The sequence below is a fragment of the Oncorhynchus mykiss genome, chromosome 13 (genome assembly GCF_013265735.2).
Source record: "Oncorhynchus mykiss isolate Arlee chromosome 13, USDA_OmykA_1.1, whole genome shotgun sequence".
NCBI lineage: Eukaryota > Metazoa > Chordata > Actinopteri > Salmoniformes > Salmonidae > Oncorhynchus > Oncorhynchus mykiss.
The window spans coordinates 10,739,740-10,765,334 of record NC_048577.1 but is presented as its reverse complement, the minus strand read 5'-3'; the positions used below and the strand labels follow the sequence as shown (position 1 = coordinate 10,765,334).

The window sequence follows — 25,595 nt, the reverse complement described above, 5'->3', positions numbered from 1 at the left end:
AGATCTGTGAATGTTCACAGTGTAAAAGGAGGAGGAAAGCGGAGGAGGGGGGAGAAAGGGAGGAAACAGGACAGACAGAAAGGAGGGAACGGGGTGTGGGAGAGGAAGAGAAAATATAATGGGCAGGGCAAAGGGAAGGGGAGGAGTCAGAACAGAGGGCAAAGGGGAAGTGGAGGAGACGGAACAGAGGGTATGAGAGACAGACCCTGAGGGGAGAGAGAGAGAGAGAGAGAGAGAGAGAGAGAGAGAGAGAGAGAGATGTATGATCATATGTGTGACCATACGGCAAATGAATGACCATATTAGAGTAACATATTTTCCTCAGATTACAAAGACCCGCAAAGAATTTGAAAAAACGAATACAATTTTGATAAACTCCCACGGCTATTAGATGAAATACCACAGTGTGCCACCACAGCAGCAATATTTGTGACCTGTTGCCACAAGAAAAAGGGCAACCAGTGAAGAACATGCACCATTGTAAATACAACCCATATTTATGTTTATTTATTTTTCCTTTTGTACTCTAACTATTTGTACATCATTACAACACTGTGCATAGACATATTCCTCTGAGACTTTAGTGAGTGTAAGGTTTACTGTTCATTTCAGATTGTTTATTTCTATTTTGTTTGATCTATTTCAATTGCTTTGGCAACGTCAACATATGTTTCCTAAAAAAGCCCTTTGAATTAAATTGAGAGAGAGAAAGAGTTGGAACGATTTTATGTGGGAGAAGTGGTGCTGGACTCAACACATTTTGGCTCAGTCAGAGAACTTGGCTCTTTCATAGACAAGTCTCTCATTGGCCAATTCTTACACAATGTCCCTCTTGTCAGCAATGCAATTTACTTTAATTTCATTAAAGGTCCAATGCAGCCATTTTTATCTCAATATCAAATCATCTCTGGGTATATTTTCAATTAAAATGGTCAAAAACAAACAAAAATAGCTTTTTAGCAACTATCAATTTCTCAAGCAATAATTTTACTCGGACTGTCTGGGAGTGGTTTGAGTGGGGAAGGGGGAACTGAAAAGTAGCTGTTATTGGCAGAGAGTTTTGGAACTGTTTGTTGTTGGTCTATTAACTAATTTACCGCATGGTGATGTCACCAGGTAGGCCAAAACTCCATCCCACCTAAACAGGCTGACATTTCAGGCAGTCTTTTCAAACAGCTCTTACTCTAAAAGGGAATAATCACAATTTTCACAGTATTACTACAACCACATATTGCGAAAATATATATAAAACACAGTAAAATCAAGTTTTTGACTGCACTGGACCTTTAAATGAAATAAAAATATGTTAGTGTTAGGATACCACAGGGTTCAATTCTTGGACCGACTCTCTTTTCTGTATACATCAATGATGTCGCTCTTGCTGCTGGTGAGTCTCTGATCCACTTCTACGCAGACGACACCATTCTGTATACTTCTGGCCCTTCTTTGGACACTGTGTTAACTAACCTCCAGACGAGCTTCAATGCCATACAACTCTCCTTCCGTGGCCTCCAATTGCTCTTAAATATAAGTAAAACTAAATGCATGCTCTTCAACCGATCGCTGCCTGCACCTGCCCGCCCGTCCAACATCACTACTCTGGACGGTTCTGACTTAGAATATGACTCGCAGCAAACATCTCCAATCCAAAATTAAATCTAGAATTGGCTTCCTATTTCGCAAAAAAGCATCCTTCACTCATGCTGCCAAACATACCCTTGTAAAACTGACCATCCTACCGATCCTCGACTTCGGCGATGTCATTTACAAAATAGCCTCCAATACCCTGCTCAGTAAATTGGATGCAGTCTATCACAGTGCCATCCGTTTTGTCACCAAAGCCCCATATACTACCCACCACTGCGACCTGTACGCTCTCGTTGGCTGGCCCTCGCTTCATACTCGTCGCCAAACCCACTGGCTCCAGGTTATCTACAAGTCTCTGCTAGGTAAAGCCCCGCTGGTCACCATAGCAGCACCCACCTGTAGCACGCGCTCCAGCAGGTACAGTATATCTCTCTGATCACCCCCAAAACCAATTCTTCCTTTGGCCGCCTCTCCTTCAAGTTCTCTGCTGCCAATGACTGGAACGAACTACAAAAATCTCTGAAACTGGAAACACTTATCTCCCTCACTAGCTATAAGAACCAGTTGTCAGAGCAACTCACAGAAAACTGCACCTGTACATAGCCCATCTATAATTTAGCCCAAACATCTACCACTCCCCCTACTGTATTTATTTATTTATTTTGCTCCTTTGCATCCCATTATTTATATTCTCTACTTTGCACATTCTTCCACTGCAAATCTACCATTCCAGTGTTTTAGTTGCTATATTGTATTTACTTCACCACCATGGCCTTTTTTTTTGCCTTTACCTCCCTTATCTCACCTCATTTGCTCACATTCTATATAGACTTATTTTTCTACTGTATTATTGACTGTATGTTTGTTTTACTCCATGTGTAACTCTGTGTTGTTGTATGTGTCGAACTGCTTTGCTTTATCTTGGCCAGGTCACAATTGTAAATGAGAACTTGTTCTCAACTTGCCTACCTGGTTAAATAAAGGTGGAATTAAAAAAAAAAAAATACCACTATTCCTAAAAGAATGTGTTTCCTCATAAAGCAATTGTTCATTCTATATGAAGAGGTGGACTAGCATAGAGCAGGGCATGCATGAATGACAAGCTAGTTGACAAGTTTCTCTGATCTTGTGATTATACATTTAATATTGCTGTGTATAAATACTACAGTACTGTGCTACCCTTTTTGGAGCAACTGCAACTGTAAAGGGCATGCATCCCTTATTCAGGGGATGCCTGGATTTAAGAGCACTTAACCAAGAAGTCCTGCTGTTCTATTCTATTCTGAATGAATATATAATATGCATTTACATCTCTGTTATATAATTACAAAAGCAGATATGTACAATTCTGACTGTCTAGCTTTGACACAGTACCAAATGACAGTACAGTCCATGGCCACATGACAGCGGAGCTCCGTAGAGGCGCTCCGTGCATTGTGCTGGCGTCCTGCTTCGGGCCCCCAGCGCGCATGCGTCAGGTCTGGCGTTGAAGTGTCCAATATGTCGCTGGAAGATCCGTTCTTCGTAGTCAAGGGGTAAGGAAGGGTTTCTAAATAAACTGTCAACCAACTTCTCCGCCGTTTACTTACAGGACAAGTTGGATGTGTATGACGTTTGGGGTAGTTTAGTTTGATAACGTGGCGTTTAGAAGTTATCAACCTGTCTGTGGCAAGCTAATTTGCTAGCTAATGCTACAGGCTAGATTCGCAATCAACGTGCGGGTTTATGTTGACATTAAGGTAGCGACTTCGCGTTGGCGTGTCGTTGAAATCTTCGTGTCAAAAATGATTCCTTGAAAGTTGGGTGGCGAGTTTGGGTCTATTGCAACGGGGCCGTTGACGGAGTGTTGTGAAATTGACAGGAATGTGTGGAGTGTCCACACAGATTTGTTTGGGTCAAGATAGGGCGTTACATCTCCGCGTTACCTAGAAATGTAGGCTAACGTTACATGCCTTATTAGAGGCTTTGATGGCACGTGTATTTGTGTGTGAGATAGAGGGAGATTGTTGTGTTGTGCCTGGAGTAGAGGGCATGCAGCTTCGCCAGCTTGCGACATTTGTATCATTAACCACATAGCTAAACGTGGGATCAGTGTGTAGATACATTGCAGTATCAAATCAAATTGTATTAGTCACATGCGCCGAATACAACAGGTGTAGGTAGACCTTACAGTGAAATGCTTACTTCTCAGCCCCTAACCAACAATGCAGTTAAAAAAAATACCAGTAAGAGTAAGAAATAAAAGTAACAAGTAATTAAAGAACAGCAGTAAAATAACATCAACGAGACTATACACAGGGGGTTACTGGTACAATGTGCAGGTGCACCGTTTTGTTGAGGTAATATGTAAATGTAGGTAGAGTTTTTTGAAGTGACTATGCCTAGATGATAACAACAGAGAGTAGCAGCCGTGTAAAAGGGGGGGTCGGGGGGTCGGAGGCGGAGCAGTTGCTATACCAGGCAGTGATGGTGCAGCTGTGGAACCTTTTGAGTATCTGAGGACCCATGCCAAGTCTTTTCAGTCTCTTGAGGGGGAATAGGTTTCGTTGTTCCCTATTCACTACTGTCTTGGTGTGCTAAGACCATGTTAGTTTGTTGGTGATGTGGACACCAAGGAATTGAAGCTCTCAACCTGCTCCACTACAGCCCCATCAATGAGAATGGGGGCGTGCTCGGTCCTCTTTTTCCTGTAGTCCACAATGATCTCCTTTGTCTTGATCACGTTGAGGGAGGGTCTGTTGTCCTGTCGCCACACGGCCAGGTCTCTTACCTACTCCCTATAGGCTCTCATCGTTGTTGGTGATCAGGCCTACCACTGTTGGGTCATCTGCAAACTTAATGATAGTGTTGGCGTCTGCCTGGCTGTGCAGTCATGAGTGAACAGGGAGTACAGGAGGGGACTGAGCACGCACCCCTGAGATGCCCCTGTGTTGAGGATCAGCGTGGCGGATTTGTTGTTGCCTACCCATACCACCTGTGGCCGGCCCGTCAGGAAGTCCAGGATTCAGTTGCAGAGGGAGGTGTTTAGTCCCAGGGTCCTTAGCTTATTGATGAGCTTTGAGGGCACTATGGTGTTGAACGCTGAGCTGTAGTCAATGAACAGCATTCTCACATAGGTGTTCCTTTTGTCCAGGTGGGAAAGGGCAGTGTGGAGTGCAGTAGAGATTGCATCATCTGTGGATCTGTTAGGGCGGTATGCAAATTGTAGTGGTTCTGGTCTAGGGTTTCTGGGATAATGGTGTTGATGTGAGCCATGACCTGCCTTTCAAAGCACTTCATGACTACAGGTGTGAGTGCTACGGGTCGGTAGTCATTTAGGCAGGTTACCTTAGTGCTCTTGGGCACAGAGACTATGGTGGTCTGCTTAAAACATGTCGGTATAAAAGACTCGGACAGGGAGCGGTTGCTACATTGTTGTAGCTAACATCGTTAAATTTAACCTAGCATTTTTCACTGTCTCTTTAACAAGGACTTGTTTAAAGTGTGTCAGGGAAATGCAGGAAAGGTATTGTTAAGTGTGTGATGTGTATTTTTATGATGTGTGTCTAACCCAGGGCTCTCCAACTCTGTTCCTGTAGAGCTACCATCCTGTAAATGATCATTCCAAGCCTAATCTAGCACACCTCATTATAATAATTAGCTGGTTTATAAGATAAATCAGGTTAGTTACAACTGGGATTCAAGTGAAAACCTACAGGAGAGTAGCTCTCCAGGAACAGGGTTGGAGTGGAAACCTACAGGAGGGTAGCTCTCCAGGAACAGGGTTGGAGTGGAAACCTACAGGAGGGTAGCTCTCCAGGAACAGGGTTGGAGTGGAAACCTACAGGAGGGTAGCTCTCCAGGAACAGGGTTGGAGTGAAAACCTACAGGAGGGTACCTCTCCAGGAACAGGGTTGGAGAGAAAATATACACACGGGTAGTTCTCCAGGAACAGGGTTGGAGTGAAAACATACAGTAGGGTAGCTCTCCCAGAACAGGGTTGAAGTGAAAACATACAGGAGGGTAGCTCTCCAGGAACAGGGTTGGAGTGAAAACCTACAGGAGGTTAGCTCTCCAGGAACAGGGTTGGAGTGAAAACCTACACAAGGGTAGCTCTCCAGGAACAGGGTTGGAGTGAAAACCTACAGAAGGGTAGCTCTCCAGGAACAGGGTTAGAGTGAAAACCTACAGTAGGGTAGCTCTTCAGGAACAGGGTTGGAGAGCCCTGATCTTTTTATATGTATTTATTTAACCTTTTATTTAACTAGGCAAGTCAGTTAAGAACAAATTATTATTTACAATGACGTCCTACACCGGCCAAACCCGGACGACGCTGAGCCACTTGTGCGCCACACTATGGGACTCCCAATCATGGCCGGTTGTGATAAAGCCTGATCTAACCCGTGTGTGTTGTCTCAGGGAGGTCCAGAAGGCGTTGTCTCGTGCCAGGAGCCTTTACGAACGCTGGGAGGAGCTTCTGGAGGAGGGCACTCAGGTACACACTGGACACACACGCCTCTTAACTGCATTTCTACTGGAATGTGTGCAGCCACAGCATGTAAAACAACAGCTTGGAATGTGTGCAGCCACAGCATGTATAACAACAGCTTAGAATATGTGCAGCCACAGCATGTATAACAACAGCTTGGAATGTGTGCAGCCACAGCATGTATAACAACAGCTTAGAATGTGTGCAGCCACAACGTGTATAACAACAGCTTAGAATGTGTGCAGCCACAACATGTATAACAACAGCTTGGAATGTGTGCAGCCACAGCGTGTATAACAACAGCTTAGAATGTGTGCGACCACAGCGTGTAAAACAACAGCTTGGAATGTGTGCAGCCACAGCATGTATAACAACAGCTTAGAATGTGTGCAGCCACAACATGTATAACAACAGCTTGGAATGTGTGCAGCCACAGCGTGTATAACAACAGCTTAGAATGTGTGCGACCACAGCGTGTAAAACAACAGCTTGGAATGTGTGCAGCCACAGCATGTATAACAACAGCTTGGAATGTGTGCAGCCACAACATGTATAACAACAGCTTGGAATGTGTGCAGCAACAGCATGTATAACAACAGCTTGGAATGTGTGCAGCCACAGCATGTATAACAACAGCATGGAATGTGTGCAGCAACAGCATGTATAACAACAGCTTGGAATGTGTGCGACCACAGCGTGTATAACAACAGCTTGGAATGTGTGCAGCCACAGCGTGTATAACAACAGCTTGGAATGTGTGCAGCCACAGCATGTATAACAACAGCTTGGAATGTGTGCGACCACAGCGTGTATAACAACACCTTGGAATGTGTGCAGCCACAGCGTGTATAACAACAGCTTGGAATGTGTGCAGCCACAGCTTGGAATGTGTGCGACCACAGCGTGTATAACAACAGCTTGGAATGTGTGCGACCACAGCGTGTATAACAACACCTTGGAATGTGTGCGACCACAGAGTGTATAACAACACCTTGGAATGTGTGCAGCCACAGCGTGTATAACAACAGCTTGGAATGTGTGCGACCATAGCGTGTATAACAGCAGCTTGGAATGTGTGCGACCACAGCGTGTATAACAACACCTTGGAATGTGTGCGACCACAGAGTGTATAACAACACCTTGGAATGTGTGCGACCATAGCGTGTATAACAACACCTTGGAATGTGTGCGACCACAGCGTGTATAACAACAGCTTGGAATGTGTGCGACCACAGCGTGTATAACAACACCTTGGAATGTGTGCGACCATAGCGTGTATAACAACACCTTGGAATGTGTGCGACCATAGCGTGTATAACAACACCTTGGAATGTGTGCAGCAACAGCATGTATAACAACACCTTGGAATGTGTGCGACCACAGAGTGTATAACAACACCTTGGAATGTGTGCGACCATAGCGTGTATAACAACACCTTGGAATGTGTGCGACCACAGCGTGTATAACAACACCTTGGAATGTGTGCGACCACAGCGTGTATAACAACACCTTGGAATGTGTGCGACCACAGCGTGTATAACAACACCTTGGAATGTGTGCGACCATAGCGTGTATAACAGCAGCTTGGAATGTGTGCGACCACAGCGTGTATAACAACACCTTGGAATGTGTGCGACCATAGCGTGTATAACAACACCTTGGAATGTGTGCGACCATAGCGTGTATAACAACAGCTTGGAATGTGTGCGACCACAGCGTGTATAACAACACCTTGGAATGTGTGCGACCATAGCGTGTATAACAACACCTTGGAATGTGTGCGACCATAGCGTGTATAACAACACCTTGGAATGTGTGCAGCAACAGCATGTATAACAACACCTTGGAATGTGTGCGACCACAGAGTGTATAACAACACCTTGGAATGTGTGCGACCATAGCGTGTATAACAACACCTTGGAATGTGTGCGACCACAGCGTGTATAACAACACCTTGGAATGTGTGCGACCACAGCGTGTATAACAACACCTTGGAATGTGTGCGACCATAGCGTGTATAACAGCAGCTTGGAATGTGTGCGACCACAGCGTGTATAACAACACCTTGGAATGTGTGCGACCATAGCGTGTATAACAGCAGCTTGGAATGTGTGCGACCACAGAGTGTATAACAACACCTTGGAATGTGTGCGACCACAGAGTGTATAACAACACCTTGGAATGTGTGCGACCACAGCGTGTATAACAACACCTTGGAATGTGTGCGACCATAGCGTGTATAACAGCAGCTTGGAATGTGTGCGACCACAGAGTGTATAACAACACCTTGGAATGTGTGCGACCACAGAGTGTATAACAACACCTTGGAATGTGTGCGACCACAGCGTGTATAACAACAGCTTTGAATGTGTGCGACCACAGCGTGTATAACAGCAGCTTGTCATCATCAATCTCTGACTTACTAGTGTAGCCTGTTCAGTCCCTACCTACCTGATATGTACTGTTACTGTTATCTGTAACTGTGCTCTATCTATAATGTACAGGTGAACATAGACTTTTCACTGTGTTCAGGCTCATGTTTGACATGCCTAAATGTGTTTTTGTTTGTTGTGCAGGTGAGCAAAGATGAGCTGGACTGGAGCACCAATGAACTGAGGAACTGTCTCAGAGCCATAGACTGGGACCTGGAGGACCTGAGTGAAACCATCAGTATCTTTTTCTGTCTTTATAAACATAATGCTTACACACACACAGAGAGAACGAGGGAAAGAATGAAAGATGACAGAGTATGCTATATGAGGGCACTTCCATGTAAATGGACCAGGAGTCTTTACAAACGCTGGGAGGAGCTTCTGGAGGAGGGCACTCGGGTCCACACACACACACTGGACACACAAGCCTCTTAACTGCATTTCTACTGGAATGTGTGCAGCTACAGCATGTAAAACAACAGCTTGGAATGTGTGACAGAGTATGCTATATGAGGGCACTTCCAGGTAAATGGACCAATGAGCACCAACGTCAAGTTCATAAGATCACATCGAATGTTATTTGTCACATGTGCTGAGTACAACAGGTGTAGACCGTACCGTGAAATGCTTACTACAAGCCCTTAACTCCATTTCTTAAACTGCATTGTTGGTTAAGAAAATATTTTAAAAAATATATATTTACTAACTAAACAAAAAAAACAACAAAAATTAACACAATAAAATAACAATAATGAGGCTGTATACAGGGGGTACCGGTACCGAGTCAATGTGTGTTGGGTACAGGTTAGTTGAGGTAATTTAATCATGTAGGTAGGGGTAAAGTGACAATTTGTAAAAATTGAACTTTTATTTAACTAGGCAAGTCGGTTAAGAACAAATTCTTATTTACAATGACATACTGTTATGTTCAGCTCATTGTGTCTCCTGTTACTGTCCTCTCTTCCACTGGCTGTTATGTTCAGCTCATAGTGTCTCCTGTTATGTTCAGCTCATAGTGTCTCCTGTTACTGTCCTCTCTTCCACTGGCTGTTATGTTCAGCTCATAGTGTCTCCTGTTACTGTCCTCTCTTCCACTGGCTGTTATGTTCAGCTCATAGTGTCTCCTGTTACTGTCCTCTCTTCCACTGGCTGTTATGTTCAGCTCATAGTGTCTCCTGTTACTGTCCTCTCTTCCACTGACTGTTATGTTCAGCTCATAGTGTCTCCTGTTATGTTCAGCTCATAGTGTCTCCTGTTACTGTCCTCTCTTCCACTGACTGTTATGTTCAGCTCATAGTGTCTCCTGTTACTGTCTTCCTTTCCACTGGCTGTTATGTTCAGCTCATAGTGTCTCCTGTTACTGTCCTCTCTTCCACTGGCTGTTATGTTCAGCTCATAGTGTCTCCTGTTACTGTCCTCTCTTCCACTGGCTGTTATGTTCAGCTCATAGTGTCTCCTGTTACTGTCCTCTCTTCCACTGACTGTTATGTTCAGCTCATAGTGTCTCCTGTTATGTTCAGCTCATAGTGTCTCCTGTTACTGTCCTCTCTTCCACTGACTGTTATGTTCAGCTCATAGTGTCTCCTGTTACTGTCCTCTCTTCCACTGGCTGTTATGTTCAGCTCATAGTGTCTCCTGTTACTGTCCTCTCTTCCACTGACTGTTATGTTCAGCTCATAGTGTCTCCTGTTACTGTCCTCTCTTCCACTGACTGTTATGTTCAGTTCATAGTGTCTCCTGTTACTGTCCTCTCTTCCACTGGCTGTTATGTTCAGCTCATAGTGTCTCCTGTTACTGTCCTCTCTTCCACTGACTGTTATGTTCAGCTCATAGTGTCTCCTGTTACTGTCCTCTCTTCCACTGGCTGTTATGTTCAGCTCATAGTGTCTCCTGTTACTGTCCTCTCTTCCACTGACTGTTATGTTCAGCTCATAGTGTCTCCTGTTACTGTCCTCTCTTCCACTGACTGTTATGTTCAGCTCATAGTGTCTCCTGTTACTGTCCTCTCTTCCACTGACTGTTATGTTCAGCTCATAGTGTCTCCTGTTACTGTCCTCTCTTCCACTGACTGTTATGTTCAGCTCATAGTGTCTCCTGTTACTGTCCTCTCTTCCACTGACTGTTATGTTCAGCTCATAGTGTCTCCTGTTACTGTCCTCTCTTCCACTGACTGTTATGTTCAGCTCATAGTGTCTCCTGTTACTGTCCTCTCTTCCACTGGCTGTTATGTTCAGCTCATAGTGTCTCCTGTTACTGTCCTCTCTTCCACTGGCTGTTATGTTCAGCTCATAGTGTCTCCTGTTACTGTCCTCTCTTCCACTGGCTGTTATGTTCAGCTCATAGTGTCTCCTGTTACTGTCCTCTCTTCCACTGACTGTTATGTTCAGCTCATAGTGTCTCCTGTTACTGTCCTCTCTTCCACTGGCTGTTATGTTCAGCTCATAGTGTCTCCTGTTACTGTCCTCTCTTCCACTGGCTGTTATGTTCAGCTCATAGTGTCTCCTGTTACTGTCTTCCTTTCCACTGACTGTTATGTTCAGCTCATAGTGTCTCCTGTTACTGTCCTCTCTTCCACTGGCTGTTATGTTCAGCTCATAGTGTCTCCTGTTACTGTCCTCTCTTCCACTGACTGTTATGTTCAGCTCATAGTGTCTCCTGTTACTGTCTTCCTTTCCACTGGCTGTTATGTTCAGCTCATAGTGTCTCCTGTTACTGTCCTCTCTTCCACTGACTGTTATGTTCAGCTCATAGTGTCTCCTGTTACTGTCCTCTCTTCCACTGGCTGTTATGTTCAGCTCATAGCTGTTTCTTTGTCTTTCTGTTGTCTGGTGGTCAAACCAAGAGTGTTAAAACAGTCTGATTCTGGAGAACCCTTCCCCCTCTCTCTTCCTCCCTCTCCAGTTAATGTCACCTCTCCCAGCTCTTACCAACACCTACCCATGAGCCTCTTCTCTTTCCATTTACTGTAACCAGCATCCTCTTCCACTGAGCACCAACCGACACCGGACGTATATGGACGTTGAAGAGTAGTTGACATTTGGTCAGTCCAGCCTGACCTTCATTTCAACGTCCACAGGCGGACTGGACTGGACCAAATCTGAACCTATTAAAGAATTATGTTTGGATTGTACAGTCAATACAAAATAATAGTGGAGTACAGTAATGAAAAGTAGAGTACTCTACTGTATTGCACTCTACTGTAGTGCACTCTACTGTACTGTATTGTACTGTATTGTACTCTACTGTATTGTACTGTACTGAACTGAACTGAACTCTACTATACTGTACTGAACTCTACTGCATTGTACTTTGCTGTACTGTACTGAACTCTACTGTACTGAACTGAACTCTACTGTACTGAACTGAACTCTACTGTACTGAACTCTACTGTACTGAACTCTACTGTACTGAACTCTACTGTATTGTACTGTACTGAACTCTACTGTATTGTACTGTACTGAACTCTACTGTACTGAACTCTACTGTACTGAACTCTACTGTATTCTACTGTACTGTACTGTACTCTACTGAACTGTACTGAACTCAACTCTACTTTACTGAACTCTACTGTACTGAACTGTACTATACTGTACTGAACTCTACTGCATTGTACTTTACTGTACTGAACTCTACTTTACTGTACTGTATTCTAGTGTACTGTATTGTACTGCACTGAACTCTACTGTACTGTACTGAACTCTACTGTATTGTACTGTACTGAACTCTACTGTATTGTACTGTAATGAACTCTACTGCATTGTACTTTACTGTACTCTACTGTACTGAACTCTACTTTACTGTACTGTATTCTAGTGTACTGTATTGTACTGCACTGAACTCTACTGTATTGTACTGTACTGAACTCTACTGTATTGTACTGTACTGAACTCTACTGTATTGTACTGTACTGAACTCTACTGTATTGTACTGTACTGAACTCTACTGTATTGTACTGAACTCTACTGTATTGTACTGTACTGAACTCTACTGTATTGTACTGTACTGAACTCTACTGTATTGTACTGTATTGTACTCTACTGTATTGAACTCTACTGTACTGAACTCTACTGTACCGAACTCTACTTTACTGAACTCTGCTGTATTGTACTGAACTCTACACTGCTTTGGTTTGCTGCGGTGTGATGTCTAAACTTGTGAAACATGAGGAGAATGACATCCATAATTATGCCGTTTCTGTGTAGTATAGGGGACCATGATGTAATTCCGTTACCGTAAATGCGTTACCGTGTGTAAATCCACTTCACTTACTGTAGTTCAATAACCAACTCAAGGTGTGATGTTGTAGCTGACCCCATTCTTTCTGCAGACATCTTTGAATGTTAATTCTGAGCAGGTATTTAAGAGTTTTTGGAAAACGTGGTCGCATAAAAGAGATGTATAGTCTGTCCTTCCTTATAGAAAGAGGGGGAGAGGTGTATAGTCTGTCCTTCCTTATAGAAAGAGGGGGAGAGATGTATAGTCTGTCCTTCCTTATAGAAAGAGGGGGAGAGGTGTATAGTCTGTCCTTCCTTATAGAAAGAGGGGGAGAGGTGTATAGTCTGTCCTTCCTTATAGAAAGAGGGGGAGAGGTGTATAGTCTGTCCTTCCTTATAGAAAGAGGGGGAGAGGTGTATAGTCTGTCCTTCCTTATAGAAAGAGGGGGAGAGATGTATAGTCTGTCCTTCCTTATAGAAAGAGGGGGAGAGATGTATAGTCTGTCCTTCCTTATAGAAAGAGGGGGAGAGGTGTATAGTCTGTCCTTCCTTATAGAAAGAGGGGGAGAGGTGTATAGTCTGTCCTTCCTTATAGAAAGAGGGGGAGAGATGTATAGTCTGTCCTTCCTTATAGAAAGAGGGGGAGAGATGTATAGTCTGTCCTTCCTTATAGAAAGAGGGGGAGAGAATATACAAACACAAACTGGCCCAAAGACCAACTGAGCCCTAGACTATGATATCTGGAGCAGGACAGCTGATATGAATGAGGTGTGTGTGTGTGTGTGTGTGTGTGTAGAGCGTAGGCCTGTGTGTGTGTAGAGCGTAGGCCTCTGTGTGTGTGTGTGTAGAGCGTAGGCCTGTGTGTGTGTAGTTACAGGTGTTCAAAAACAAATCTCTTGAGTCCAAAGGGGGGGCACTGCCCCCCTCCGGGCCTCCCACCCTGCCGTACTCGGCAGAACCACATTCCTAACAGTTCCTGAGGAGAACCCTGAGATCTGTGTGTGTTGAGCCTTGACCCTCTCCCAGGTATCGTTGAGTCCAACCCGGGGAAGTTCCGTCTGGGGGAGAATGAGCTGCAGGAGAGGAGAGACTTTGTGGAGCGAACACGGCAGGCCGTACAGGTAACACGGTGTAACCTGTCTGTCACCGGCAGGTAGCCTAGTGGTTAGAGCGTTGGGCCAGTAACCCAAAGGTTGCTGGATTGAATCCCTGAGCTGACAAGGAAAAAAATCAGTTGTTCTGCCCCTGAGCAAGGCAGTAAACCCACTGTTCCCTGTGTGCCGAAGACGTGGATGTCGATTAAGGCAGCCCCCCGCACTTCTCTGATTCAGGGGGGTTAGGTTAAACGCTAAAGACACATTTCAGTTGTACAACTGACTAGGTATCCCCCTTAACCTACCTCTATAACGGAAAATAAAAGGGGATTTCTGCAGCTACATTTGATTGGATTTAATCTACGGTGTGTAGTCTGTTGTTGTAGCTGCTGTAGCTAACACTGTGTGTTGTTGTAGCTGCTGTAGCTAACACTGTGTGTTGTTGTAGCTACTGTAGCTAACACTGTGTTGTTGTAGCTGCTGTAGCTAACACTGTGTTGTAGCTAACACTGTGTGTTGTAGCTACTGTAGCTAACACTGTGTGTTGTTGTAGCTAACACTGTGTGTTGTTGTAGCTACTGTAGCTAACACTGTGTGTTGTTGTAGCTACTGTAGCTAACACTGTGTGTTGTTGTAGCTACTGTAGCTAACTGTGTGTTGTTGTAGCTAACACTGTGTGTTGTAGCTAACACTGTGTGTTGTTGTAGCTACTGTAGCTAACAAGGTGTGTTGTTGTAGCTAACACTGTGTGTTGTTGTAGCTAACACTGTGTGTTGTTGTAGCTAACACTGTGTGTTGTGTGTAGGAGATGAAGGATCAACTCTCCAGTCCCTCTGTTGTGGCCCAGGCAGAGAAGAAGAACAGACAGGTTGGTTTGCCTGTCTACACACTATTTCTCTCTCTCTCTTCTCTTTCCTCTCTATCTCTTCTCTCTCCTCTCTCTTCTCTCTCCTCTCTATACACACACACCTTTATGTTGATACACATTGACTTATGCAGGCATCTTCTCTGTCTCACACGTTGTAACATCAGCTGGTCTCTGTCTATCTCAGGCTCTGATGGGTGCGTCTGGGCAGGACAGGTCTGATGGTCTGGAGTCTCACCTGGTGTCAACCAACTCCAGATACATCCAGGATCAACAGGAACAGCAGCAGGTAGGATGGAGGGAGGGAAGAGGGTTAGCGTGAAGGTTTCTGTGTCTCCTTGATATTTAAGGAACAAGATGATGGTTTAGGGCTGAGCTGCGGTGTGAACATGAAGCTACGGTTGGGGTTAGGAGGAGGAGGAGGATGATGATGGTGTTCTCCACAGTTGATCATGCAGGACCAGGATGAGCAGTTGGAGCTGGTGACCGGAAGCATCAGAGTACTGAAAGACATGTCAGGACGCATCGGAGATGAACTAGACCAGCAGGCTGTGTGAGTACACACACACACACACACACACACACACACACATTTGGTGTTGAGGGTCAATGGGAGTAATGGGAAGGGAACAGGGGTTGGAACCTCTCCACCTGCTGCCCTTAAGGGACCACACCTCCCTCCCTCTTCCACTGGTTATCCTGACTTAAATAGGGTTGGAACCTCTCCACCTGCTGCCCTTAAGGGACCACACCTCCCTCCCTCTTCCACTGGTTATCCTGACTTAAATAGGGTTGGAACCTCTCCACCTGCTGCCCTTAAGGGACCACACCTCCCTCCCTCTTCCACTGGTTATCCTGACTTAAATAGGGTTGGAACCTCTCCACCTGCTGCCCTTAAGGGACCACACCTCCCTCCCTCTTCCACTGGTTATCCTGACTTAAATAGGGTTGGAACCTCTCCACCTGCTGCCCTTAAGGGACCACACCTCCCTCCCTCTTCCACTGGTTATCCTGACTTAAATAGGGTTGGAACCTCTCCACCTGCTGCCCTTAAGGGACCACACCTCCCTCCCTCTTCCACTGGTTATTCTGACTTAAATAGGGTTGGAACCTCTCCACCTGCTGCCCTTAAGGGACCACACCTCCCTCCCTCTTCCACTGGTTATTCTGACTTAAATAGGGTTGGAACCTCTCCACCTGCTGCCCTTAAGGGACCACACCTCCCTCCCTCTTCCACTGGTTATTCTGACTTAAATAGCCGCCTCATATGTGTATGTGTGTAAAGAAAGGACATACCTAGTCAGTTGTACAACTGAATACATTCAACTGAAATGTGTCTTCCACATTTAACCCCTCTGAATCAGAAAGCCTTTAATCGGCGTCATCGGCCCCACGGACAGCAGTTGTTGTTGAGAGATAATCGCCTTGCTCATGTGCGTGGTTTTAAAGGGTTCAAGGAGCCTCTGTGTGTACTGAACGTTTACATGTGAATTCCATTGTTGTCATGTAATCTCACAGTATACTTCCCATGCTGAGACGTGTGTGTTTGAAGGGTTCAGTGAGTGTGTATTTTACGTGTTCATTGTTTGAGGGATTCTCCTGTATGTTCCAGTATTTTAGGGGTGTTTTAGACGGTTTGTTGTGTGTGTCTCAATGGTCTAAGTGTGTGTGTAAGCAGCAGGTAGCCTAGTGGTTAAGAGCGTTGGGCCGGTAACCAAAAGATCACTGGTTTGAATCCCTGAGCCGACTTGGTGAAAAATCTGTTTGTGCCCTTGAGCAAGGCACTTAACCCTAATTGCTCCTGTAAGTCGCTCTGGATAAGAACGTCTGTTAAATGACTCAAATGTGGTTGCCTAACACCTATTTTGTCCTGTATGTTCCAGTATGCTAGGAGAGTTTGGAGAGGAGATGGACCAGACAGGTTCTAGGATGGACTCTGTCCTCAAGAAGATGGAGAAAGTCTCCCACATGACCAGCAGTGAGTTAACACACACACTCCATCTCTGTCAGTTCTTCTCTCTCACACACATAGACGACAGGTACAACACCAAGTCACCCTCCCTCTCTTTACCTTAATATCACTCTCTCTCTCTCTCTCTCCCTCTCTCTCTTTTCCTCTCTCTCTCCCTCTCTCTCTTTTCCTCTCTCTCTCCCTCTCTCTCTTTTCCTCTCTCTCTCCCTCTCTCTCTTTTCCTCTCTCTCTCCCTCTCTCTCTTTTCCTCTCTCTCTTTTCCTCTCTCTCCCTCTTTCTGTCTTTCTCTCTCTGTCTCTGTCTCTCTCTCTCTCTCTGTTTCTGTCTCTGTCTCTGTCTCTCTCTCTCTGTTTCGGTCTCTCAAGTTTCACATTCAAATTCAAGCTGCTTTATTGACATGAAAAACAATGTGTCTATATTGCCACAATATACACTAATAAAATAATGAATAATAATAATATGGTAGTAAATAATACAAATCATTACTACTACCACCATCATTACTACTACCACCATCACTACTACTACCACCATCACTACTACTACCGCCACCATTACAACTACCGCCATCACTACTACTACCGCCATCACTACTACTACCGCCATCACTACTACTACCGCCATCACTACTACTACCGCCACCATTACAACTACCGCCATCACTACTACTACCGCCATCACTACTACTACCGCCATCACTACTACTACCGCCATCACTACTACTACCGCCATCATTACTACTACCGCCATCACTACTACTACCGCCACCATTACTACTACCACCATCACTACTACTACCGCCACCATTACTGCTACCGCCATCACTACTACTACCGCCATCACTACTACTACCACCATCATTACTACTACCGCCACCATTACTACTACCGCCATCACTACTACTACCACCATCATTACTACTACCACCATCACTACTACTACCGCCATCACTACTACTACCGCCACCATTACAACTACCGCCATCACTACTACTACCGCCATCACTACTACTACCGCCATCACTACTACTACCGCCATCACTACTACCATCATTACTACTACCACCATCACTACTACTACCGCCATCACTACTACTACCGCCATCACTAATACTACCGCCATCACTACTACTACCGCCATCACTACTACTACCGCCATCACTACTACTACCGCCATCACTACTACTACCGCCATCACTACTACTACCGCCATCACTAATACTACCACCATCACTACTACTACCACCATCACTACTACTACCACCATCACTACTACTACCGCCATCATTACTACTACCGCCATCATTACTACTACCACCATCATTACTACTACCACCATCACTACTACTACCGCCATCACTAATACTACCGCCATCACTACTACTACCGCCATCACTACTACTACCGCCATCACTACTACTACCGCCATCACTACTACTACCGCCATCACTACTACTACCGCCATCACTAATACTACCACCATCACTACTACTACCACCATCACTACTACTACCACCATCATTACTACTACCACCATCATTACTACTACCACCATCATTACTACTACCGCCATCACTACTACTACCGCCATCACTACTACTACCGCCATCACTAATACTACCACCATCACTACTACTACCGCCATCACTACTACTACCGCCATCACTACTACTACCGCCATCACTACTACTACCGCCATCACTACTACTACCACCATCATTACTACTACCGCCATCACTACTACCACCACCATCATTACTACTACCGCCATCACTACTACTACCGCCATCACTACTACTACCGCCATCACTACTACTACCACCATCATTACTACTACCGCCATCACTACTACCACCACCATCATTACTACTACCGCCATCACTACTACTACCGCCATCACTACTACCACCACCATCATTACTACTACCGCCATCACTACTACTACCGCCATCACTACTACTACCGCCATCACTACTACTACCACCATCATTACTACTACCGCCATCACTACTACCACCACCATCATTACTACTACCGCCATCACTACTACTACCGCCATCACTACTACCACCGCCATCATTACTACTACCGCCACCATTACAACTACCGCCACCATTACTACTACCGCCATCACTACTACTACCGCCATCACTACAACTACCGCCATCACTACAACTACCGCCATCACTACTACTACCGCCATCACTACAACTACCGCCACCATTACAACTACCGCCATCATTACAACTACCGCCATCCTTACTACTACCACCACCATCATTACTACTACCGCCATCACTACTACTACCGCCATCACTAATACTACCGCCATCACTACTACTACCGCCATCACTACTACTACCGCCATCATTACTACTACCACCATCATTACTACTACCGCCATCACTAATACTACCGCCATCACTACTACTACCGCCACCATTACTACTACCACCACCATTACTACTACCACCACAATTACTACTACCGCCATCATTACTACTACCACCATCATTACTACTACCGCCACCATTACTACTACCGCCATCACTACAACTACCGCCACCATTACAACTACCGCCATCATTACAACTACCGCCATCATTACTACTACCACCACCATCATTACTACTACCGCCATCACTACTACTACCGCCATCACTAATACTACCGCCATCACTACTACCACCACCATCATTACTACTACCGCCATCACTACTACTACCGCCATCACTACTACTACCGCCATCACTACAACTACCGCCACCATTACAACTACCGCCATCATTACAACTACCGCCATCATTACAACTACCGCCATCATTACAACTACCGCCATCACTACTACTACCACCCTCACTACTACTACCGCCATCACTACTACTACCGCCATCATTACTACTACCGCCATCATTACTACTACCGCCATCATTACTACTACCGCCATCACTACTACTACCGCCATCACTACTACTACCGCCATCACTACAACTACCGCCACCATTACAACTACCGCCATCATTACAACTACCGCCATCATTACAACTACCGCCATCATTACAACTACCACCATCACTACTACCACCACCATCATTACTACCACCACCATCATTACTACTACCACCATCATTACTACTACTACCACCACCATCATTACTACTACTACCGCCACCATTACTACTACCGCCATCATTACAACTACCGCCATCATTACAACTACCGCCATCATTACAACTACCACCATCACTACTACCACCACCATCATTACTACTACCACCATCATTACTACCACCACCATCATTACTACTACCACCACCATCATTACTACTACCACCATCATTACTACTACCAGCATTACTACCACCACCATCATTACTACTACCACCACCATCATTACTACTACCACCATCATTACTACTACCGCCACCATTACTACTACCGCCACCATTACTACTACCGCCATCATTACTACTACCGCCATCACTACTACTACCGCCATCACTACTACTACCGCCATCACTACTACTACCGCCATCATTACTACTACCGCCATCACTACTACTACCGCCATCATTACTACTACCGCCATCACTACTACTACCGCCATCACTACTACTACCGCCATCACTACTACTACCGCCATCACTACTACTACCGCCATCACTACTACTACCGCCATCACTACTACTACCGCCACCATTACTACTACCGCCATCATTACTACTACCGCCACCATCACTACAACTACCACCATCACTACTACTACCGCCATCACTACTACTACCGCCATCACTACTACTACCGCCATCACTACTACTACCGCCATCACTACTACTACCGCCATCACTACTACTACCGCCACCATTACTACTACCGCCACCATTACTACTACCGCCACCATTACTACTACCGCCACCATTACTACTACCGCCATCACTACTACTACCGCCATCACTACTACTACCGCCATCACTACTACTACCGCCACCATTACTACTACCGCCACCATTACTACTACCGCCACCATTACTACTACCGCCACCATTACTACTACCGCCACCATTACTACTACCGCCATCATTACTACTACCGCCATCATTACTACTACCACCACCATTACTACTACCACCATCATTACTACCACCACCACCATTACTACTACCACCATCACTACTACTACCACCATCATTACTACTACTACTACCACCATCATTACTACTACTACCACCACCATCATTACTACTACTACCACCACCATCATTACTACTACCACCACCATCATTACTACTACCACCACCATCATTACTACTACTACTACCACCACCATCATTACTACTACTACTACCACCACCATCATTACTACTACTACCGCCATCATTACTACTACTACCGCCACCATTACTACTACCACCACCATTACTACTACCACCATCACTACTACTACCACCATCATTACTACTACCACCACCATCATTACTACTACCACCACCACCATTACTACTACCACCACCATCATTACTACTACTACCACCATCATTACTACTACTACCACCATCACTACTACTACCACCATCACTACTACTACCACCATCATTACTACTACCACCATCATTACTACTACTACCACCATCATCACTACTACTACCGCCACCACTACTACTACCGCCATCACTACTACTACCGCCATCACTACTACTACCGCCATCACTACTACTACTGCCATCACTACTACTACCGCCACCATCACTACTACTACTACCGCCACCATCATTACTACTACTACCGTCATCACTACTACTACCGCCATCACTACTACTACCGCCATCACTACTACTACCGCCATCACTACTACTACCGCCATCACTACTACTACCACCACCATTACTACTACCGCCATCATTACTACTACCACCATCACTACTACTACCACCATCACTACTACTACCACCATCACTACTACTACCACCATCACTACTACTACCGCCATCACTACTACTACCGCCATCACTACTACTACCGCCATCACTACTACTACCACCCTCACTACTACTACCACCCTCACTACTACTACCGCCATTATCACTACTACTACTACCGCCACCATCATTACTACTATCATCATCATCACTACTACTACCACCATCACTACTACTACCGCCATCACTACTACTACCGCCATCACTACTACTACCGCCATCACTACTACTACCGCCATCACTACTACTACCGCCATCACTACTACCACCACCATCACTACTACTACTACCGCCATCACTACTACTACCACCATCACTACTACTACCACCATCATTGCTATCATTACCATCACCCCTACTACCATCATCATTACTACTACTACTACCACCATCACTACTACTACCACCATCATTGCTATCATTACCATCACCCCTACTACCATCATCATTACTACTACCGCCATCACTAAACTGCTATCACTTCTACTACTATCTGGAATGATGTTAAGTTACTGTTTACTATGCATATGTTATTATTCAGTGGCCCTCAGGCTATGGCAGGCAAGTACATATTAGCATCTCTAGACTATACACTCGTGATTGTGACGTGTGTGTGTTCTCTCAGGTAGGAGACAGTGGTGTGCCATCGGAGTACTGGTGGTCATCATGGTAGTTGTTCTCATCCTCTTCTTCACCCTCTGAGTATGGACCTCTCTTCACTACACGACTCTACCGCACTCACCCACTCCTTCCTGGGGATGAACCATGAAATGGATGAAGGGATGAATGGAGGCATCGATATAGGAAACAGGGAATCCAATCCAACCCTCGTCTTTCCTTTGTCATAGATTATTCAGAGACTCAATTCTATCTTTCTAGTACTCATCACTTTGTCCCTGTCTCTCTCTCTCTGGGTATCTGTCTATCCCTGTTTCCCTCCTATTTCCCACCTCTCTCACCACCCATATCAGAGGAGTGAACAGCAGTGAGATGACGGTTACATTATATTATATATTCAGGCAAAGCTAAGATGTCTCTCTCGTGTGAATGATGGTACAGACTTGGGAGGAGGGAGGGAGATGTCAATGTTGCCTTATCTATTTTTATACGTCTATGAGATGATCTTCATCCCAAATAGAACCCTATTCCCTACATAGTGCACTACTTAGGACTGGTGAAATCACCTAGATCAGTTGTTAGGTCAACTTCTACCTTGTTCCAAATCATCTGGCCCGTTGGAATAGCTTTATCATAGGAGGTAGAAGTTACCCCTAGACATGTTTTATGTAGTTTCCCCTTCTGGATAAAGGATTTGAGGCTAGTGATCTGATCCCAGATCTGTGGAGACGGGAAAGGTCAAGCCTATGGTGATAGCTTTACCATAGTAACAGTTGGAGTTCTGGGTTGCTGGGCAGGAAATTAGCAGCACAAGTTAATTTGAAGCTCTTTCGCCCCCTAGCGGACATTTATGGCCATGTCCACATTTCATAATGTGAGATACCACTGACTGATGTGATGGCCCGTTTTCAGAGTTTTTGGGGGAGTGCTGATATAGGATCAGTTTTGCCTCCTACTCTGAGATGCTTGATGAATATGACCCTGAGGTGCATTTTATACTATTGTGTAAATAAATCTAAACGTAATGCTTGACATTGTGGGATGTGGACTTATTTCTCCTTCCTCAAGACACCTTTCCTGCCTGGTGTCTTTTGGTTGGTACTGCCACCTTGGTACCCGTTTGTGTGGGATGGTTGGTTTAATCTGTTCATTTGCGATTGGTTGTGTATTTAGGGCTCCTGAGTGGCGCAGGGGTTGAAGGCACTGCATTGCAGTGCTAGAGGTGTCACTATAGACCCTGGTTCGATTTCAGGCTGTATCGTAACCGGCCGTGATTGCGAGTCCCATAGGGCGGCACAATTGGCCCAGCGTCATCGTAAATAAGAATTTGTTAACTGACTTGCCTAGTTAAATGAATTTACATTGTACTGATTGGAAAAATACTTGAGTGATTCATTCTCTGTGATCAGTTTGAAAGGTTGTAGCTCTGTTCTACTGAAAACTGTCTACTGGTTTCCATCTATCACATTGTCCAATGATTTAGGTTTATTAGGAACTCTCTCAGGGTGCATTGACTGGTGCAATAGGCCCTGTTCTAATAGCTCCTTCCTTCACCTATTCCTCAAGGAAATCACCACTGATCTAACACGATCTGGTTGGTCAGAGGACGCAGTGGAAAGTAGCCTAAATTCCACCTATCCAACTTTGTCAGATCAGTGATTGAGCACAAACAAGGTTGCATTAGAAGGGTTTGAACAGGGCCTGATTCTTCCAAGTCAAAAAGGAAAAGGTTAGCTAGCATTTATCCACTTCAATGATCAGTGTTTCTCCTGCTATGGAAATGCCTAACCATTCAAGAGTTATTGCTAGATGCCTTGTGGGAAGAATGTATTGTGTAAATAGCTTACAAAATGGCCACCTTCCTGCTTTTGTTGGTTTCATTGAATTAGTGACCTCACTCGTCTCTTTATTTCAAGTTCTACTGTTGCTATTCATTTGTAACATTCAGTGTAATGTTTTCCAAAGTCTATGAATTATATTTGCCTCTTAACCCAAACAACATGTGCTGGAGTTGTAGGTCACCCTGTCTATGAATGAACATAGGAGTCATTTCTAATGCTTTGCCGTACCATCAGCCTGAAACATCAAGTAAACACTCCTTTTTTTGTACGATAAATGTTTTGCCGTACCATCAGCCTGAAACATCAAGTAAACACTCCTTTTTTTGTACGATAAATGTTTTGCCGTACCATCAGCCTGAAACATCAAGTAAACACTCCTTTTTTTGTACGATAAATGTTTTGCCGTCATTGTAGTTTCTTGATGAAAATGAACTATTGTTCTTAATAAATCATATGCTTTTAAAGTGTTTGACTCTCAATGCATTTCAGTTCCGAAGGGAAACTATCTCCACGGCTGGTGTAGTTCAGTGAGCCACCTTGGCCGGGATTCAAGCCCATCGGCCCTTTTGAAGGAAATGTTCACAGAGACCACGTTCTCAATTGGAAATTACTTTTAAATATCAAGCGTGCTATTACGCTGATCTGATTGAATGCCAGCCCTTGGAGACAGGCCCTTAGACTGGATTCAAACCTATGGGTGGTGTATTTCAGTTGAAGACCTTACACGGGAATGAAAGAATGAGCATGACGACCTACCCTCAGCACCAATTTGCATTATTCCACAATACTTTCCATGCCATAAAGAGAGCTGTCCTGAGTACTGTAGCGCTGGAAAAAGCGTGTGTGAAATGTTTGCGTCACGCATACCTGAAACAAATAGCTATAAACACTATGAGACATACGTGAAGCATCCAACAGGCTGCGGTATGTCTGTACATATCAATTTGACATGATATTTCCAAACTTAAAGACGAGTACAACCAGAGATGTGTGGCTTTGGTACAAGTACAAGACTGAATCCTTGGAGACAGGCCCTTAGACTGGATTCAAACCTATGGGTGCCAGGAATGTTTGTTATAAATGTGGTATACATGCCTAAGTTGTGACCCCTAACTCAACTTGATATTTCCAAACCATGAAGACGACAGCACAACTCCATAACGTACGACTAAAACACAGTAAAAACCACACGTATTTGTTACAAACCTTTTATTAAGATATTCAGATTGTTTTTCAGAATTTCTGTCTTTTTTACAGTAGTTAATGTGCAATTATCTTTATTACTGGGTCACAGTTAGGATTTCACAAAGTTATTGGCACTTGGAACACTGGCATGTACATGGGTAGGGATCAGGGTAACACGGCACGGGATAGGGTCGTGGGGAGGAGCATCATCAGTAGTATATCTCTGACAACACTGCATTAGGTTGTATTTTATATCCAAAAAAGCTTTTATTTATTTGATATTTTTAGTCTGGGTTATTTTTTAAAACAATAACTCATGCTGCAAGTGAACAACTAACAAACTT

The 25,595-nt window shown here is 44.7% G+C and overlaps 1 protein-coding gene across 2 annotated transcripts; it reads left to right on the top strand.

Annotated features, from left to right (window-relative positions):
* The first annotated feature begins 2,967 nt into the window (after positions 1 to 2,967).
* On the top strand, positions 2,968 to 24,530 carry LOC110487189 (syntaxin-10-like). Of its 2 annotated transcripts, none has more exons than XM_036942352.1 (9): positions 2,968 to 3,122; positions 5,986 to 6,061; positions 8,632 to 8,725; positions 13,728 to 13,822; positions 14,601 to 14,663; positions 14,848 to 14,949; positions 15,107 to 15,213; positions 16,544 to 16,638; positions 22,233 to 24,530. In XM_036942352.1, exons 1-9 carry the CDS (start codon positions 3,088 to 3,090, stop codon positions 22,307 to 22,309), a joined length of 744 nt encoding a protein of 247 aa, XP_036798247.1. In that variant the 5' UTR covers positions 2,968 to 3,087; the 3' UTR covers positions 22,310 to 24,530. The 2 variants fall into 2 exon arrangements, with proteins under 2 accessions (XP_036798247.1, XP_036798248.1); XM_036942353.1 differs by lacking the exon at positions 2,968 to 3,122 and adding an exon at positions 3,194 to 3,326.
* Positions 24,531 to 25,595: the final 1,065 nt, after the last annotated feature.

Bases quoted from the DNA above. Each gene is read 5' to 3' on its own strand.
- LOC110487189 (XM_036942352.1), top strand. From the start codon at position 3,088: ATGTCGCTGGAAGATCCGTTCTTCGTAGTCAAGGG. The intron at 3,123-5,985 runs GTAAGGAAGGGT...GTGTTGTCTCAG, and splicing joins CCGTTCTTCGTAGTCAAGGG to GGAGGTCCAGAAGGCGTTGT. The intron at 14,664-14,847 runs GTTGGTTTGCCT...TGTCTATCTCAG, and splicing joins CAGAGAAGAAGAACAGACAG to GCTCTGATGGGTGCGTCTGG.